General features: G+C 40.3%; 1 protein-coding gene across 4 annotated transcripts in view; it reads right to left on the bottom strand.

Moving 5' to 3' along the window:
- The window catches only part of LOC131106570 (kazrin), a 79,955-nt gene that overhangs the window by 42,513 nt on the left and 18,076 nt on the right, over positions 1–19,366 (bottom strand). For all 4 annotated transcript variants that reach the window (XM_078798424.1, XM_078798425.1, XM_058055755.2 and 1 more), the window contains one exon: positions 3,534–3,768. In XM_078798424.1, the coding sequence (XP_078654550.1) occupies positions 3,534–3,768 (235 nt within the window). The remainder of the gene's footprint in view (positions 1–3,533; positions 3,769–19,366) is intronic.

Below are 19,366 nucleotides of genomic sequence, written 5' to 3'. Positions count from 1 at the left end.
ATACTATTCTACATCTCTTTTTTAGAGTACATAAATGAATGCATTTGAGGCTTATAGTTTTTAACAAGAACATCTAGCCTGGAGGGGGCCAAGAATTTCTAAAATATGATTTTTACAATAAAGCGGATAAGTTAAGTGGTTAAGTTATTAGTATTCAAATGTTTGGAGTGTTAAAATGGATAGTTGATCACTGAACAGCAAAACGGTCTCATCCTCTTGAGGAGCAGTGGGCAGCCAGTGTGCAGCGCTCGGGGAGCATCAAGAGCATTCTTAGGTAATGCGAGGTCCACACCGTGTCGGCCACAAACAGATCAATGATGGTGATGACTTGTATGAGTCACTGTCTCAGTCAGAAACAAATAACACTTAACTGTATGAGGCAGTAGGACTAAAGTCCCCATATAACACACACACACACATTCATGTACGTTCACACAACTCAGTCAGTCATGCGCTATGACAGCTATGCACTTCACTGCTGTTCAAGCATCTGAGTCATTTAGGAATATTAAACAAGGCTTTGACATTCCTGTGATGGATTCACCGTGAGAATCCAATAGATGAGACGACCAATTTCTATTGAACGCGCTCATGAAAAGGCACCTTGTCATCGTTTTTATACCTCTGACACTTTAGCTGTACATATTTTGTCCACATAAAAGGTAAAAATGGTTACCCTGGAGGGCAATAATTAGTCAAACGAGCTACATTAGTGTCAACTGCATCCTGAAGGACACTGGTCAAGCTCTGATTTCTTTGTAATTAAAGCATATTTTCACCATAGGAAATAATGTTGAGGGAATAATGTTCCATGGTCAAATTGTTGCCATCATATAAAACATTTATTATGGTCCAGAGACCAGCAACCTCTGTAAAGGACAAGTATGGCTGACAGGGACGGAAGGGGCGTTTTGATCAAATTCTGAACTGTACTTCATAGACATTCGACTTTTATGGTTCCACTGTATTGGAATTTAGTGGAATGTGGTAAAAAAAAAAATGGTGATCGATTAAGGGAAATGAAATTCATTTCTACTGCTTTTTCCTCACGAGGGTCGCGGGGGTGCTGGAGCCTATCCCAGCTGTCTTCGGGCGAGAAGCGGGATACACCCTGGACTGGTCGCCAGCCAATCACAGGGCACATATAGACAAACAACCATTCACACTCACATTCATACCTATGGACAATTTGGAGTCACCAATTAACCTAGCATGTTTTTGGAATGTGGGAGGAAACCGGAGTACCCAGAAAAAACCCATGCATGCACGGGGAGAACATGCAAACTCCACAAAGAGATGGCCGAGGGTGGAATTGAACCCTGGTCTTCTAGCTGTGAGGTCTGCGCGCTAACCACTCGACCGCCGTGCCACCTGGGAAATGAAATGAAATGCAAAATTTCAGAGAACTTATAAGCCTTTTCAACCATAAAAATGGCTAAATGAAAATACAAATACTGTATTCAAAGACGCGATACTACGTACTATGTAACATTCGACACTGGTCACGAGGTGTCAGTAATGTTAGATGCCACAGTTTTGGATTATCTAACAACAGGCCTAACACGGGCGACTGTTGCGGCTGTAACCCAAGCCAAGATAAAATTCAACTCTGAACTCCCAATGTTACTTCCTGTCCAATTCTTCTACTTTGCAGAAATTCACTTATCATGTTTCGGTCTGGAACCAATTAACTGTGATAAAAGAGGGCTTAAAAATATTTTACAGGATATCATCTACATATCCAAAAAGCAGATAGTTGGAATCTGGTGCTAAAAATGTCAAAAGGATAACTTTTGTTTGGTTACTTGGGTCACCTGACTGCTGGTTCCAGCGTCTGGGAACAGGAAGTATGACATCACTGCCCTGACATTCAGGAATGTGGGAATGTCAAGCTCTCACTTAGCACGGCTACAACAAGAAGAGAGGAATGCCAGCAGCACAGACTCAAAAAAAAGAGAGTCTCCTTCCATCGCTAATGAACAAGGACTGACTTGTATCCATTTACTACGCTTCCTAGCCTTGTGATCCTTTCCATGAAAACAAACAACTGCGTATGAACACTATCAACAAACTGTGACATTTTTGTATCATGTCAACAGCTGGAATCTCACATACAAACACGTCTATGGGATATTCCATTCCACATGCTAACCTTAGCTTACCCTGTGTCTTATAGTAGTAGCTATAGTACATGCAGTACGAATCAAGTCAACTTTGCTGCAGCATCTATTGTCTTGCTGCCCGCAGGCTCCTCGTGAATAAAATAGTCTATACAAGGGACCCTTCTCCATTGTTGCTATTCTGAAGTATTCATTGGAAAAAGCAGGTACTGTTAGGTACTATGCCTAGTACTTGGTCCACCGGGGTACCATGTCAAGGCAAGGTGACATAAACCACTAAATGCAGTACTATACTATACACAGTCTCCACTTTATTGCAGCTGCCTGATATGCTTATTGTTTCTAAACCACGTTCCCATTGATGCATTCAATGCAGCTTTGTTTTTGTAGCTTTCTCACCGTACTACCTGATTATCATTCAAAAGGAACATGGGTCTTTCTGAAGTAAAAGACAAAAGAGCATCCTTTAAGAAACTTAGATAAGTCTAAGTTTGTAAACTTAGGCTCCTCTAAACTCCAACAGCTTCGACGTACTAGCTGTTGGTGCCTTTGTATTCACAAAAGCAGGTTCTACCAGGTACTTTTCTAAGGCCTTCTGAGTCAATACCTTGGGGGTGACATAAACCCCGGATTTGTCACCACCTGAATGCAATATTATACACCACAATCTCCACCTTGCTCTTTGGATACAAGAGGGCTTTGGGGGCAAATGAATGACAGACAATAGTAGTTCGGGATTTTTCAGGAATTTTTGTTTCATTATTTTGCACATCGACTTTATTAATTGTATTAGTGTATTTTGTGTGTGTAAGAGGGTCCATTCCAGTCAGCCCGAGTAGTTTAACACTGCATTTGTTGTCACAATGATTGACAGTATGCGACAGAATAAGAGAAGCCCTGTGATATTGTTGTATTTATAGGTATTGTTAAATTGTTCACAGATGCTGTATGTTTGTTCATTGTGTTTTATTTTGGATAATATATCATGACCAACATAAAATCAAAGGCAAAATCATTCAATCATGTTGAAAAATGTTGGCAATACCAAGTCTGTATTTATTTTGTATTAGATTGATACCTCAATGTGCAGTAGTTTCTGCAGTTTCTTGTGGTACTATTTCCGACTGCATAATAAGTCAAGATAATTAGTAAGGAGAATGAATGATAGGCACCTCCAAACAGTGTACAACTTTACAGCACTGTCATCAGCAGAGAAGTCGGCTTCAACTTCCCTGTTTGAGATTCCATCGGGATGCAGCCGCCCCAGAGGAGCCCAGCAGTGGACGGGAAACACAAAAAGCCGGCTCCAGTCCAACACCTCCCTCCCAATATCAACCTAATTGCCTTCCCGTAAGCATATTAGCGGCATTGTCCACATATCTGCAAAGATGTTCTCACAGAGCTGACACTCACCCCGGTAGCGGAGGCTGTCGGAGTGGTGGTGGTGGTGGTGGTGGAGGAGGTGGTTGCGCTGCCTGTGGTTCTCCAAGGCAGGGGGGCTGCTGGCACCTCCCAGGCCCGCCAATCTGCAGTTGGTGGCGGTCAGCTCAGAGCGCAGGTTGCTGACTTCCTGGCTTGCCGAGCGGATGGCTCCGTCGATCCTCTGGGCCAGCTGCTTATTGTCCTCCATCATTTTGAGGATCTTCCCCTGAGGAGCGGATCCACACAGAGCAGCATGGTGATAAAGTTGCTGAAGGCGGCAACACTGCTCCTCTCCTCTCTTTCAGTTCAACTTAAAAAAAAGAAGAATCTGTCCTGTGAGTGGGGGGGGGGGAGTCGACCTGTTACCGCATCCTTCACATGTGTGCAAAGAAGAAGAAGATATGCAGAGTAAGCAAGAAGACGGCATGGACATGCTGTGAGCAGCTGCTCTGCGAGAAGGAGTCAGCCTACACTGAGATGACATGTAGCCTTTAAACGAGCCGTACCATGTAAGCGGACCATACCATGTGCTGCAGGGTCGGGGGAGTGAGAGGGGACAGAGAGGGAGAGGTGGAAAGGGAGGGGAGGCTGCTCTGTGAGAGGCGAGCTATGCATCCCACACCCTCGTGGAGTCTGTTACTACTTAGCAAGTTGTGGAAAAAACAGAAACTGTATGCCCCCGCCCTCTTGAAAACCTCCCCTCCTCACTGCAAAACCCCGCCGTCTTTTTTTTGTCTCTCTCCCACCACCCCTCCCACGTCCCGTTCATTCCATTATATATTCATCTCTTTTGTCCTGGGAAAAAGCTCACCCCCACATCGGTCAGTGGGAGAGAGGAAAAAGGGACAAGGGGTAGGGGTGGGTGGGTTTTGGGGTTGGCGCAGGCTCAAGGCGCCCAAGGGGGAAAACTTTTCAACTGCGAGTGTAAACTTAGCTCTGAATAGAAGACAGACAGCGAGACAGAGAGAGGCCCATAGAAGTGCAATAGGGAACAGTAAAGACTGGATTCTTGCTAGCAAACTAACAAAAAAAAGTCTTGTCTCACGCAAACAAAACAGCTTGCAAATGTTAAATGTGCGTTTGACACTTCATTTATAAAGTATGACAACACGCCTAGCATGAATGATGCATTGCCGTCACCATGGCAGCGAGGGATAAACTGACAAGTGTTTGAGACGTACAGCTTTTGTGACTTAATCCAATAGTTTCCTCACCGACAACGGTTAAATCACTGTTTCCCATACAGTCAGTCATTCAGTTGTGGTGGACTTCCATAAATTAATTTGGACCGCCACAAATAGTTTTGGTGTTACCTCATTCATTCCCATATTACCGTATTTTCTGGACTATAAGTCGTTTCGGAGTATAAGTCACACAAGGTCAAAAATGCACAATTAGGTAGAAAAAAACACATACATAAGCCCGACGCAGCCCCGCACACAACAAAAGTTCCTCCTGCTACAAAGTGTCTGCATGCTCCCAAATCCGTACTGAGGCGGGACTTATACCCAAATTTTGCCCACACATGAAAGTACCGTTGGTTCGGGATCTGTGTTTTATAGCTGCTGCCTCAAACTCACCACACAAGTGCTCGCACCTCCAAATGCTGCACCAATCTCAAGCTTTTCAAAGCGCCGCCCCGGTGACGCACGTTTTGCAGGGTGCAAAACTTATGTCACTCTCACAAAGACAGGAAGTCCCACACATGGCTGAGGGTAAGTATCGATATCATGCTTTTTCAATGTTATCAGCCGATACCAATCATTGGTCAATCGATTGGAGCACCCCTACTTAAAACGCAAATTGGTGCTACCGGTCCGGTACTTTCTTGGCTTAGACCTCTGAGTACCGTGGTGTCACTTGCGGAGTCCCACAAGAATCAGTTCTAGGTCCTCTTCTGTTCAATATTTACATGCTGGCGCTCGGTGACATCATTCCCCGTTATTGTGAAATTTAACGACCCCACGGGACTGCTCTGATCTCGAACCACATCTCATTGATAATAAAAAAAAGGATGTCCTGTAACTTTTTACTCTTAAACCCTAACAAAACTGAGACGTTGATTATTGGCCCAGCTAAACCGAGTCACCTTTTTAAGGACACCACTCTGAGTTTTGATAAAAGCATCATTACCCAAAGTGACTCAGTAAAAAAAAATGTTATTTGTTGTTATCACCTTTGTCTATTGACGCAGCTTGGCTTTCACATTTCCGAGTACTTTGGCCTCAGCTGTCATTGAAAATGAACAGGAAAACAAGAGAGCACCACTTTAGACATGGACACTCACTTTGGGCTGCTCAGCTCTACTCGCTAATGACTCGCTTTTCCATTGGCAAAAGCAGGTACTACTAGGTACTAGGTAGGGTAGGCAACCTGCAGCTCCGGAGCCGCTTGTTTATTTTAAAAAATATATATTTTAATTACTTATAACTTATTATCTATACATTATTTTATTTTGGCATATATTGTTGCCCACCCTCAGCCATCTCTGTGTGGAGTTTGCATGTTCTCCCCGTGCATGCGTGGGTTTTCTCCGGGTACTCCGGTTTCCTCCCACATTCCAAAAACATGCTAGGTTAATTGGTGACTCCAAATTGTCCATAGGTATGAATGTGAGTGTGAATGGTTGTTTGTCTATATGTGCCCTGTGATTGGCTGGCGACCAGTCCAGGGTGTACCCCGCCTCTTGCCTGAAGACAGCTGGGATAGGCTCCAGCACCCCTTGCGAACCTCGTGAGGATAAGTGGTAGAAAATGAATGAATGAATGAATGAATATATTGTTGCACAGTTATCTTGGAGTTCAACACATTTGAAAAAGTTTTTATATGTTGACAATTGAAATATTCGTCACATCTACGTCTATCGCCCTCAGCTTCTGACCGCTTTTGGAGTGTGCATTCCCAAAAAAGAAAACTCATCGATATCACCAACGCCTCACAAATTAGAATCTATATTCCTGTCTGAAGATCAAAGTTACATCTTACTGCCTCCGACATAGGGAAGATCAGGATCAACCTTCAGAAACAGAAGCCACATTAAACAGACAAGAACGCTAGCATTTAGGCTATTATTTTTCAGAAACAAAAATATTTATTTCAGGTTTTTTTCAAGTCCAAGTGCTTTGGTTGAAAAGGATTAGAGCACATGAAATGGACTTGTCAAGAAATGTTACTTGTTAAAAGCTGTTAAGCTGCAAGACTAGGTTTTTGTATATTAAATTGGGCTATGTTTGTGTATATTACATTACATTATTTAAAAACCATTAAAACGTCTGTTATTTCTTTAGCCGCAGACTATTTTTCATGAGTGGAAGGGGGGCAAAAAAAATGACTTTTGATTGTAAAGTTCTCCCCCATCCACCATGAATCATACCTAAAACCTTTGCTGAGATGCTGCAAATGTTAAATGTGCATTTGACACTTCATTTACAAAGTATGACAACACTGCTTGCGTGAATGATGCATCACTCTCATTGCTATTCTCATCAGGGACGGACAAGGACAGGACTGACAAGTGTTTGAGACGCACAACTTTGTTAAGATACAGTTTGTTCAGTATGGTGAAGCATCAAGGCCTTATTGTGTCCAGGGAAAAAAATCAGTTTCCACAGTGTGGACGTTAGAAGGAAAATAAGGCTGTAAACATTGAGAATACCTTCCAATTGCAGTGTATCTCATTATTATGAATTTATTTAATTTTTTACTATATGCCGAGGGCCTGATAAAAATTTAAAAAACGCACTTTAGACACCACGGCTGTAACCAAAAACAGAAGCATTGTTGTGTACCGCCGCTAGCATGTCAGATGAGCTGATCATTATCAATGTCTAGACTGACCCTGATTAGTGCACTGGTGCATAAACGAAGTCGGTCTGTGATATAAGGACACAATTATTATTTTCTATTCCACATCACAACATTGTTATTCCACATCTCAAACAACTTAAGAGACGTTTGCTTTTACTGTGTGGAATGTAAGGAAATGATGACTTAAGGGGGTCAAAGGTCGCGGCGTGTCCCAGATACACATCAATAACTGCACACTTTAAAAGGATGCATAATTATTGATGCCCCCACCCCCACCCACCCTAGCCCCCACCCACTACACAAAGTCACGCATTGTTTTGTGCTGGGCAAGGCAGCAGCACTCCACTTTTGAATGTGTTGTTGTGCTGTTAGTGTGCACATTTGTTAATGGCTTCAGTTTTAAGTGTATGGGGGGGCGTGGCGTTAACAAGAGCTATTGATAAACCATGAGTGTCTGCCTGAGTTAATAGAATATCGACTATTCCTCCATACAAAGGGATGCTTAGCTTTTTTTTAACCCAATAGCGACGTGATATAATGAAACACAAGGCTGTTGATGCCATCACATGATCAGGTTCCATACTTTGATATGGTTCATTATAAGACAAAAGGAAGAATGCATTACAAAAACACATGAAACAAGGAGGGTCCAAGAGGGTTAAATGCACCAATGCGTGAGTGTGAATGGTTGTTTGTCTATATGTGCCCTGTGATTGGCTGGCGACCAGTCCAGGCTATACACCGCCTCTTGCCAGAAGGCAGCTGGGATAGGCTCCAGCACCCCCACAACCCTCATGAGGATAAGTGGCATACAAAATGGATGTATGAATGGATTTGCTCTTGAACAATAAAAAGGTTTTGGGGGGAAAATAACTGGCCTTTGGGTCACAAGTTCTGCCCTGCAAAACATACTGGGTAAACACTACACGTCTATTGAGTGTAAAAATACAACTTTATTCTTATAATGCAAACAGATATAAAGTTATAATATTAGGAAAACATTTTTTGTAAAACGCTTTAATCATGGATTATTTCATGTATTTTTTTTTATTTGCAGGATTCAGAATGTTGACAAAACGACTATTTTTATAATGCTATTTTTCTAGCATGAAAATCCAAAGTCATTCTTGTAATATTGTGTAATTTATCTTGTAAAACTACACCTTTATTGAGGTAGTAGTTCTTCATTTAAAGGGGACCTATTATACTTTTTCCACTTTTCTGACCTATAAATGTAGTTAGAATGTTGTATTCTTGTGTTAAACGATGCCAAAGTTTCAGATAATGAGGTTTGTGCATTTCGAAGTGAGCCCTGAAAGAAGTTTGGGATGTCTGTGAACGCTCGGTTTCAGAGAGTTTTTTCGAACACTTTCTAACACTCCGACAGCGATGGCGAAAGTGTCCACCGGTTCAATTGAGATACAGAAGATGAGGACTTAATTAATTAATTTATTAATTTTAATGAATGAATTAATTAAAAAAATATATGGTGAGTGTATTGTTAAATAGTAGAATAAAGTTCAATTAAAAAAACTCACTGTTTTGCTTCCGTTGCCATTTTTTTTTGATACACCGTGTAGTGCTATTGGGTTGGTACATACAGTAATTCACCACTGAACTATTATTAGTTGTGGGTGTTGCCAACCGAACGATTCAGGCAGTAAAAAGACCATTTTTAAATGTTTTTTGGGCTCTCCTTTCGCTGCTGTTACGAGTGTGAGTTCATGCTGAACAAGAAAATAAAGTTTGCTCCTGCATTCGACACTGATGTTGTGCTTCAACTGTATGTTTAAGCATGCGCCTTACCCCCCTGGGCTCACACTGAATCTGTTGCCGCTCCGGGATAATTGAGACTGTGCCTTTTAATTCGGTGCGGCATATACAGTAATACAAAGTTGAGTGATTGGATGTTTACTGAGGAGAGGGATTTGGGCTTTTTGGGCTACAAAGAAACAGCCACGGAGATGACATGACACTTTTCCCCCTAAAGATATGATTTTATCATGACATTCCAGCTTTTTTCTTGAAACATTCAGCTTATTCCACGCAATAACTAAAGGTTTTTCTCTCTCATTAGGCCTTTTTAGTGAATTATACTCAAACAAAAACTCAAAAGTAAAACTGTAGTGGAACCTTTAGCCTTTTAGCCGTTGATTCCAGACACTATTCTCTTTCCTCTTGAGGACGCATCGTAGCAATGAGAACAAACTCATTTATATGTGACAAAGACACGGTCTGCTTCGGTGTATCAATGAGGACGTAATCACCTTGACAGTGTGTGCATACGTGTGTGTGTGTGTGTGTGTGTGTGTGTGATGGCAAGCCTATTGATTTTCAGGCTGAAGTCAACTCAGCTACCTTGGTGACAATTATTATTTATTCCAGAAGTAAACACACAATGCTAACAATCAGTGCACACTCTCACCGATTGCAAGGAGAGAAATGTGTCCAATTATTACCTCTGCCAAGGATGCCCCTTAGGTTGGTTTTTCTTTCCTGTAATAACAACAATTGTATCTACAAATTTACCTCATAAAAATACAGCATGACTAAATTCTCAAAACATTAAATATTTTTTTGTTTTCATTCATGTGACATTTTTTTTTTCCACGTACAATCCATTAAAATATTTATTATATATTTTAATGAAGAAATATGATTTAATTCTCAAAATATTACAGTTTTTTGTTTTGTTTTTGTTACAGATACAACCTTTCCATGTTGTTTTTAGTGCTTTTAAAGGTTAGCCAGGTTTATTCTGATAATATTAATGAATTTATTCCCTTAAAAATGTGAATTTAAAGAAAAAAGTCAGACTTTATTCTAAAAATGGAATTTTTCTCATACAAATATAATTTTACAGACACAAGTGGGGTTATTCACAAAATATTACTTTTTTACTTCATATAAATACCACTTTATCTATGTGACATTCCCAGCTGTCTTCGGACATTGGGGAATGACTCAATACTCTGTAATAGAATAACAATCTTTTAGGAAAGATGACGCTGATAAAACATTGTTGCAAATAGCAAGAGGAACATACACAGTGAAGATGAAAAAAAGCGCGTAAAAGCAAAGCATGTCGACGTTCAGAAGGACGAAATTGAAAGATGTTCACGAGTGCGGTAAAAGCAGCAGTGATGACCGCACTCAGCAGAAAAAGACACACTCTTTTCTCAGGCTGAGCTTTCTGCTGGGATATGGAATAGCCTTTCATATCCACAACACACACCTGCTCGCTCTCCCGCTCAGACACACACACACACACACACAGATAACCCGCACATTAAAATGCAAAAGCAATTAAGCCGAAGCCACAACTGCGCTGAAGAAGTGCCAAGCTGACAGCAGGACTTTGATTATTTTAATTAGAGCAATATGGCTGCTCGGTGCACCAATGTAATTGAAGTTGTACAGGAAGTTGATTTTGCCACTGCACAACCTCAACGCCACTAAGGTTGCAGTCCGACTAGGCCATCTGTGTCACGCTTGGGCAAACGTAACGCCTAAAGTCCTCCCGCCAGTTATTAATCTTAACTGCCACCTTGCATAATAGAAACAAACAGAAAGACTGGAATTAATGCACAAATACCTTGGTATGGTAAAGGCATAACATAGACGTGTCATACGTATGATCAATTGGTAGAGGGAACCCTTTCAGACAGTTATTGATCATAGTTGCCACTTTGCACAACAGTAATAAACGCCTCAAAGGAAGCCACAAAGTCAAAGCTTACGCACACGAGCTACAGTACACAAACAAGGTCAACATGTACAATGACTGCTCCTCCCGCCAGTTATTGATAATAACCAATACCTTGCAACAATTAAAATAAACAGTAAGACTTGAGGTGTATGTTTCATAAGCTAACTTGAATCGCTCCTCCAGCCTGTTTTTAATGATAACAGTCACCTTGCACTTCTTTTGGATTGCGCTACCCTCCAGTTATCAATGATAACCCCCACTTTACACACAAGAAAAAATAGACCAATAAATAAATTAATCAAAATGATCCATAAAGTCAAAGGCCACAGTACGCTAGCTCACATACAAGCACGGGTGCAATGTAGATGTGTCATATGGTTAATGTGATCGTTCCTCCCACCAGTTATTAATTGGGCTGTCAAAAATAACGCATTAACGGTGGGAACTAATTTATTTCATTAATTTTGTTACATTTTTTGGTGTGTAACGCATGTACACCAGAGCAAGCACGCCTCTCTGTTATGACAGCAGGCACAGTGGAGCATCCTGACGGAAATATAAATAAAATAAACAGAAAAATTTGAGATAAGTCACTAAGCCCAAGGTATGATCACTCATGCATGAGCACAGGTTTAACAGGTGGGTCATTTGATTACTATGATCGCTCCAGCTATCAATGATAACCTGTATTTTATTCTCTAGATACACAGAACGACACAAAATAAATCCAAAAAGTCAAAGCTCACAGTGCGCTCACTCACACACAAGCCCAATGTGGATGTGTCATATGATTAATGTAATTCTTCTTACCACTTATTAATGATCAATTAAACAATCATCTTTTGCACAACAGAAATAAACAGAAAGCCTTTATGTACGTCACAAAGCCCGGCGTACGCTCACTCACAAACAACAACATGCAAAAGACATACATGTGCCCTATGATAATGATTAAGATTAATGCCATATCTCCTCCAGCCAGCCAATCTCAAAGTTTGCTTAATAAATACACAGACTTGAATTAATCCACAGAGTCAGGAGAACTGCAGTAATACGGTTAGAGGGCACCACGACTTTAAATATTCAGTACCACAACATACAGTATATAACAGGAACAGTTATGTAAAGGTGTATTGAGACAATGATACACTTTTTTTTTTTTTCAAAATCCAGTGGCTCCCGTGTATTCTTCTTGTAAGAGTGCGCAAGTAAAAAGTGTTTAATAAGAAGCTGGGGATTGAATTCATCTGCATGCTAAATTAGCTGGAGTCCCAAACCACGCTTTTGTCTGGCTTGGGGAGCTGTGAGGGATTAGGAGGCAGCATTTTAGACTAAGCACCATGCAAAACTAAAAAATATAATGTTCACTCTTCCCTTTTTAACAGCTTTTTGCATGCAGGCAAACTAATTACCATATAGTGTATTTGACAGAAATGATGAATAATTCAGTAACACTCTCCAGCAACCTTGCAAAATTTTCCCTTTCATTGTGTACGGGGCTTCTTTTTTTGGGGGGGGGGCATAGTAGCGTATGTTTGATTGTGTTGTGTTATCAGGGAGGGGGTTGACAAATTGCATTTCATAATTTCAAAGCGAGATTAAGTACCGTACACTCAGGAGGTGGGCCTGGGCTCGGCACGATTGCTTGTGTATGCACACCTGTATGAGTGCCCAACATTAGTATGTTAAATAATCAAAGTAATCACTCCTCCCAACAGTTAAACATTAAATAGTACATAATGTTCACTGTGAAATCACTCTGGCACAAACAAGTGCAACGTAGACTGCTCCTCCCGCCAGCTATTAATGATTACCACCAACTTCTGTAACAGAACTTAATCTTCGGGACTGGTCGCCAGCCAATCACAGGGCACATATAAACAACCATTCATACTCACATTCATACCTATGGACAATTTGGAGTCGCCAATTAACCTTGCATGTTTTTGGAACGTGGGGAGGAAACCGAAGTACCCGGATAAAACCCACACATGCACGGGGAGAACATGCAAACTCCACATAGAGATGCCCGAGGGGGGAATTGAACTCAGGTCTCCTAGCTGTGTGGCCTGCACGCTCACCACTCTTCAACCATGCAGACAGAAAGAAAAATAAAAACTCAAAATAATCCACAAAGTCACATCCCACAGTGTGCTCATTCATACACATGATTTACAAGTGTCAAATGATTTAAGCGAGCACCCCTCCCACCACTTATTAATGATAATTACCACATTGCATAATAGAAATAAATGTAAAATAATCCACAAAGTCACATCCCACAGTGTGCTCATTCAAACACTTGATTTACAAGTGTCAAATGATTTAAGCGAGCACTCCTCCCACCAGTTATTAATGATAATTACCACATTGCATAATATAAATAAACTTAAAATAATCCACAAAGTCACATCCCACAGTGTGCTCATTCATACACATGATTTACAAGTTTCAAATGATTTAAGCGAGCTCCCACCAGTTATTAACGATAGTTACCACATTGCATAATAGAAATAAACTTAAAATAATCCACAAAGTCAAAGCCCACAGTGTGCTCCTTCATACACATGATTTACAAGTTTCAAATGATTTAAGTGAGCACTCCTCCCACCAGTTATTAACGATAATTACCACATTGCATAATAGAAATAAACTTAAAATAATCCACTAAGTCAAAGCCCACAGTGTGCTCCTTCATACACATGACTTACAAGTGTCAAATGATTTAAGTGATTGGTCCTTCCACCAGTTATAAAATGATAATTACCACCTTGCAAAATAAAAATAAACTAAACAATCCAAAGTCAAAGCGCAAGGTACATGCGCTCATGCACGAGCACAAGCGCAAACATACTGTAGACAATCTCCACCTTGCATTACAGAATGAATCAAAATAATGCACAAAATCAAGTAAGTTGCAGTAATATAGTGTTGTGTTATGAGTTGATGGCACCGGGGGCAAAGCCTGGATGTGCTTGACAGCAATGTGAGTGCGTCCTTTATCATCTTCAACACACAAACTACACTTCTTGCTTGGCTCACACTCTCCTGCAAAGCACCTGCCTTGCAAAAGGACACACATCAATCTTCCGAGGAGTTCATTAAAACACCATCTGGCTGCCCCATCCAAAAAATCTCCAAAAGATTCATGACGGAACAGGAATGGCCCTCCGCTGACTAGTAAAAAGATTTAGGATTTTAGTAATCTGGCAGCAGCAGCAGCAGCGCCAGTCGATGCACGATTATGCATGGCGATGCATTCAGGGTAAGAGGGTTCCTAATGTGCGGAACATGCAGGCGTAGCAGAGCACCACAGCCAGGCAAGCACAAACTGGGAGAGATATTGTAATCATATCTAAAGGAGGATGAGGAGCGCAATGTGTTTCATGACACATGACAGACTTAAATCAAGTGTGATCATGTTCTTTATCCTCTTTACTGCATCTTATTTTCATTCAGTTAACATGTCCTTTGAGGGATACATGATGCACTGAATCCATCGTTTAACCGACAAAACCCGCACAAGCTAGCAAGATTTAACATCACTGCAAAGACGCATTGTTGTAGACGACCACAACGTGTCCCACAAGGCATCTACCGACAACTATTTGGAGACAGCAGTACAAATATAATTTCCAGCTCCAGCTGCAATAAATCAACTGTGACATGCTAATCCTATGAGGCCCAAACAGGATGCTATATTGAGTATAATTACACTAGCATCACGGAAAGGATGTCCTTATCTTTACTTACCATATGTTACCTCATTTGCTTGAAATGCTCCAATTAACACCTCGATGGTGGACAAAAGCAAATAACTGCCGGCGGTAATTAGCACCAGATAAAACCTTGTGATGTATTTATTTTATTATGATGGCAGTAGCTGCATTTGAAGTATCATGAGTGGTCAGCACCCAGCAGCGTTATCTACCGCCATGTGGTTATGTTGATTGCGCTGGGTGTCGGTGTGAAATTCCTGCACTATTGTTTACAATAAAAGCTTGGAGATTACCAGTATAGCAAAGTTGTCCTTACTTTTTCATGCAGGCCAAGTCATTATTAAATAATTTTAAAAAGTTATATATATCTAGTATATAATTAACTCACATTCACATCATGTGGAGTTTGCATGTTCTCCCCGTGCATGCGTGGGTTTTCTCCGGGTACTCCGGTTTCCTCCCACATTCCAAAAACATGCTAGCTTAATTGGCGACTCCAAATTGTGCATAGGTATGAATGTGAGTGTGAATGGTTGTTTGTCTATATGTGCCCTGTGATTGGCTGGCAACCAGTCCAGGGTGTACCCCGCCTCTCGCCCAAAGACAGCTGGGATAGGCTCCAGCACCCCCCGCAACCCTCGTGAGGAAAAAGCCGTAGAAAATGAATGAATATAATGAATTCATCCCCGGGAATTAGGTGCCATGCACACCAATTTCTTGTGTGACTACCTGTACGGAATCAAACCTGCTGCCCTTCAGTGACAGTCCACATTCATAACCATTCCTCTATAGCGATGTTGTTTCCCACCAACATGGCAGGCCGGTTGCATGTGTGCCAGGTCAAGCAGCAGAAGCTGAGAGATGCAGCGCTGGGCCCAATGCCTTCCGCAGTAATTGCTTTCAGATACAAAGTCATTTATATTTGCTGCACTCCCTCACAAGCGGCGCGTTCAAATCCCATCCGAGGTCAACAGGGAACTGAAATGCCTCTGATAACAACAATCCCCCGTCTTTGATCGCACACTCGTCTGGTCTCTGCAGAAAATTCGCTCTTTGAGAGGACTTTAAAGCGAAACAAGGGCAGCTGGTTGAAGATGTTCGAAGAATAAATCTAATAAAAAGTTGCGATGTGAAGGATAAGCTGCGCCGGCGTCCCTTCTGCGACGCATTTAATGCCGGGGCTCATGCCTGTTGCGAACACAGCGCCTGAAACGTCTCCTGAATTATTTAGGTTTGAGTCGTGCAGAGACGGCATCCTGCAGCATTAGCGGTGCAATAAAACTGGACTAATGGACCACTTGATGCCGTGTTCGTGCTGCATGGCTTTCATACGCATTCATCCAATGTGAGTCTCGATACCAAGTCTTAGGGACTTCGTCAACGCAGTAAAACTAAAGCGAAGCGTCACTTTTATATATTTAAAAACTGTATATACACTAATACTTTGTTTATCGTGCTTAATTGTTTCCGGACATTTTCGTGAAGTATGGAATATTTTCATAGTTATAGCACAGGAAACCTTTTGACTTTCTAAACAGTTTTAAGCATTAGAGCCCTTGAGATAACACCCCTATAGTCACCTTTACACTCGCATTACCCGATATAATAAACATAATAAGAGCAAATAAGCCATTTAAGCAATACAAATACGATAATACTTGTAATTGTGTTGCTGTAAATGTATTCCGGTGCTGGGGGTCAGAATGGGGGGAGGACAAGAAGTGACATCATGGGCATGGGTTAAGGCCGCAACATTAATCCTGTGTTAGGGATTATTGTGCCTGTTGTGAGATCATTCAAACCTGCAATAAAAGGCTGCAGTTCCACTAATCAAGTCTGGTGCTTGTGTGTCTCACTGAAAATTTGAGTAACATTACTGACAGTTACTTAAGTCGACAACCGCTTATGTCAACGTCAGTTAGCCAGTCCGAGGGTTGTCGAAACAAAGGAGTTCCACTAGAATAAAATATGAATTCAATGAAAATGAAATATAAATAATGACTGGTGGGGAAAAAAAACACATTCTCTGCAGCATTCTCACGCCGAGAACGAGAAGCTCCTTCATATATCGTCAAAATTCTCAGACTGATTGAGGTGAACACCTTTAGTCTGCCGAGAGACGCGGGTAGTCATCCAGATCAGGACTACCGGTTTCCATGGCAACACAGACAACCCAACCACAACTGATATATACAAACCAAACGGCTTCGACAGATGTTTTTTGTTTTGCTCTTTTAAATAACTATAAAGGGTCAAAGTTGGACATTCAAGGATCTGCTCAAGGTGTGATTGACTGGAAAATGAAACATTTGTTGAACGGAACAACACTATTCCATCAGATAGTTTATTTTTTTTTAATGATTTCAGGTGTAAATCAACTGAATATTTTACCACACAAAACTGCCTAAATTCTCAAGACTCATCAGGCCAATCTATTTTAGTTTTATTTGGCTCAGACTCTTTCATTCGTGCTGTGATCAGTAATAACCAAAGGTACATGCAGCAACATTTTAATAACAAAGATTAAGCTGGCAAGTTGAGTTTGAATTTGATGTGATGCCAGAATTACACAGACTGTAAACAACTGCTGGTGGCTGTCGTCATAGTAACAATCAGTCTCCTGTCAGAATCCCATGGTGAGATTTTTTTTTTTTTAATCATTCTGACAAATCCATCTAACTAGTATGCTTTGCAAAGGCAGAAAGGGAAGGGAGAATCAACACTGAATGACTCATAGGATATAAATGGGCAGGAGAATGAGGATCCATCATGCAAGACAGTGATGGAGGTTACGGACCACCACAAGTGGAGAGCCATACATCAGGAAAGATGGTCGAAACATGATAAGGGTAAGGTTAACGTTACCAACTGAAAGAACATAGTTCTCGATAAAATAAATAAGATAAAAAAGAAGCACTAAAAAAAAATCTCAGCTCTTAATTGAAAAAATAACCTATATATCAGCAAAGATCCTAAGCTCAGGCAAAGAATAATTATTATATTTAAAATCATGATTTATGTAATGATGTTAGGGTTAGGATTAAGCTGTAAAACAAGGCAAGCTAAAAATCAACTCTGAATCCTGACATCACTTCCTGTCCATCCATCACTCAGCTCCCCTAGGGAACACATAGTATTTATGTACTTATGTCTTAAATGGCTTATTTACTCTTATTATGTCTACTATATTGGGTCATATGAGTGTAAAGGTGTATAGGGGTGCTATTTCATGACTAGAGGGCTCTAATAATGTGAAAAATTATATTTAGAGGGTCATAAACAGGTTTACTATGCTGTAACTATGAATATATTTCATTTATAAATAAGGAATTGCGGAAATTCCCATATGTTCTTTAACCAATTAATCATGAGATTACTGTAAAAAAAATAACAACAAATAAAATTCTATAAAATTAAACATCAATAAACATTTAAATACAATTATTTATTAATACATTAATAAATGCAATATAATTATTTTGTTTTTTCTTAATATAAGTATATAAGTATTTAAAAATATATAATCTAAATGTATGACGTTACACTGGCATAGTCAAAAAGTACTATTATCGACGCTAAAGTTGTGACAAGAGACAATGCAGCAGCGAGATCAAAACAGACTTTCGTGTTTTTGGCATTAGTTACTTCTTGAATTCAATAGTGTTTCTCACCTCAGGTCCCTGCTTTTCTTTTGATCAAGGCTGCAAAATAACACAAAATGAAGCTGGAAGTGATAGCATTTCATAAAAGACGCAAAGCTGGTGTCTTTACAAAAACTATAAAAACCTGTTGTTTTGTGTTAACATGAGTTAGATAGCAAACAGCTACAAAGTCTGTTCATCATAGACAGGCAACACAGCTGACCTCCGGTTCCTGTATCCATGTACTAGCAAGGTAATTGGATGCTAACAAGGGTGAGGTATAAAAATACCTCAACACTCACACAGTGTTTTAACAACACAAGAAGATGTGCACCATATTGTATATATACAAAATGTACATAAAGACAGGCAGAATTTTGGCCTACATTTTTTAATGTTAACCAAAAAACACGCTAACCAAAGAAAATGTTATTTACTTTTTTTGGTAGTCTTATTATATACAAGGGGAAGAAGGCAGGGAAGAACTAAATTTGAAACACTTATATGCTAGGACTACGTTAAAAAGCCATAGCATTTCAGTATGTGGAATCAAACTATGGAATGGATTGAGTAAGACCCTCAAACAATGCACAACGATGAGCCAATTCAAGAAACAATACAAGCAGTTGATGTTTGCTAAATACAAGGATGAAGAGTCTTGAACCAGTCATGATGTGCTATACATATCACTATATTGACACTTACTACGGTACCCGTGATGTCATTGTATGGTCATATCACCTCGTACTTCGTTATGTGATAAAAAAAAAAATTAATTTAAAAATTAAAAAAAAAATTAAACTATATTATGAAAGCAGGAAGTGAACAAATGTAACAGTTGCTGATTGTAAAAGTACCAGATGGAGGGGTAGGATTTAATAAGCTTTCCTTCTTCCTACTCCTTTTGGACATGTGGGACTGTGAACTGATTATGTGATGCATTCAATT

Source organism: Doryrhamphus excisus, linkage group LG18, assembly GCF_037039965.1.
Source record: "Doryrhamphus excisus strain RoL-2023G ecotype Guam linkage group LG18, RoL_Dexc_Guam_v1.1, whole genome shotgun sequence".
NCBI classification, from domain to species: Eukaryota; Metazoa; Chordata; class Actinopteri; order Syngnathiformes; family Syngnathidae; genus Doryrhamphus; species Doryrhamphus excisus.
The sequence above is the reverse complement of the archived record's forward strand: the minus strand, read 5'-3'. Positions and strand labels throughout refer to the sequence as shown.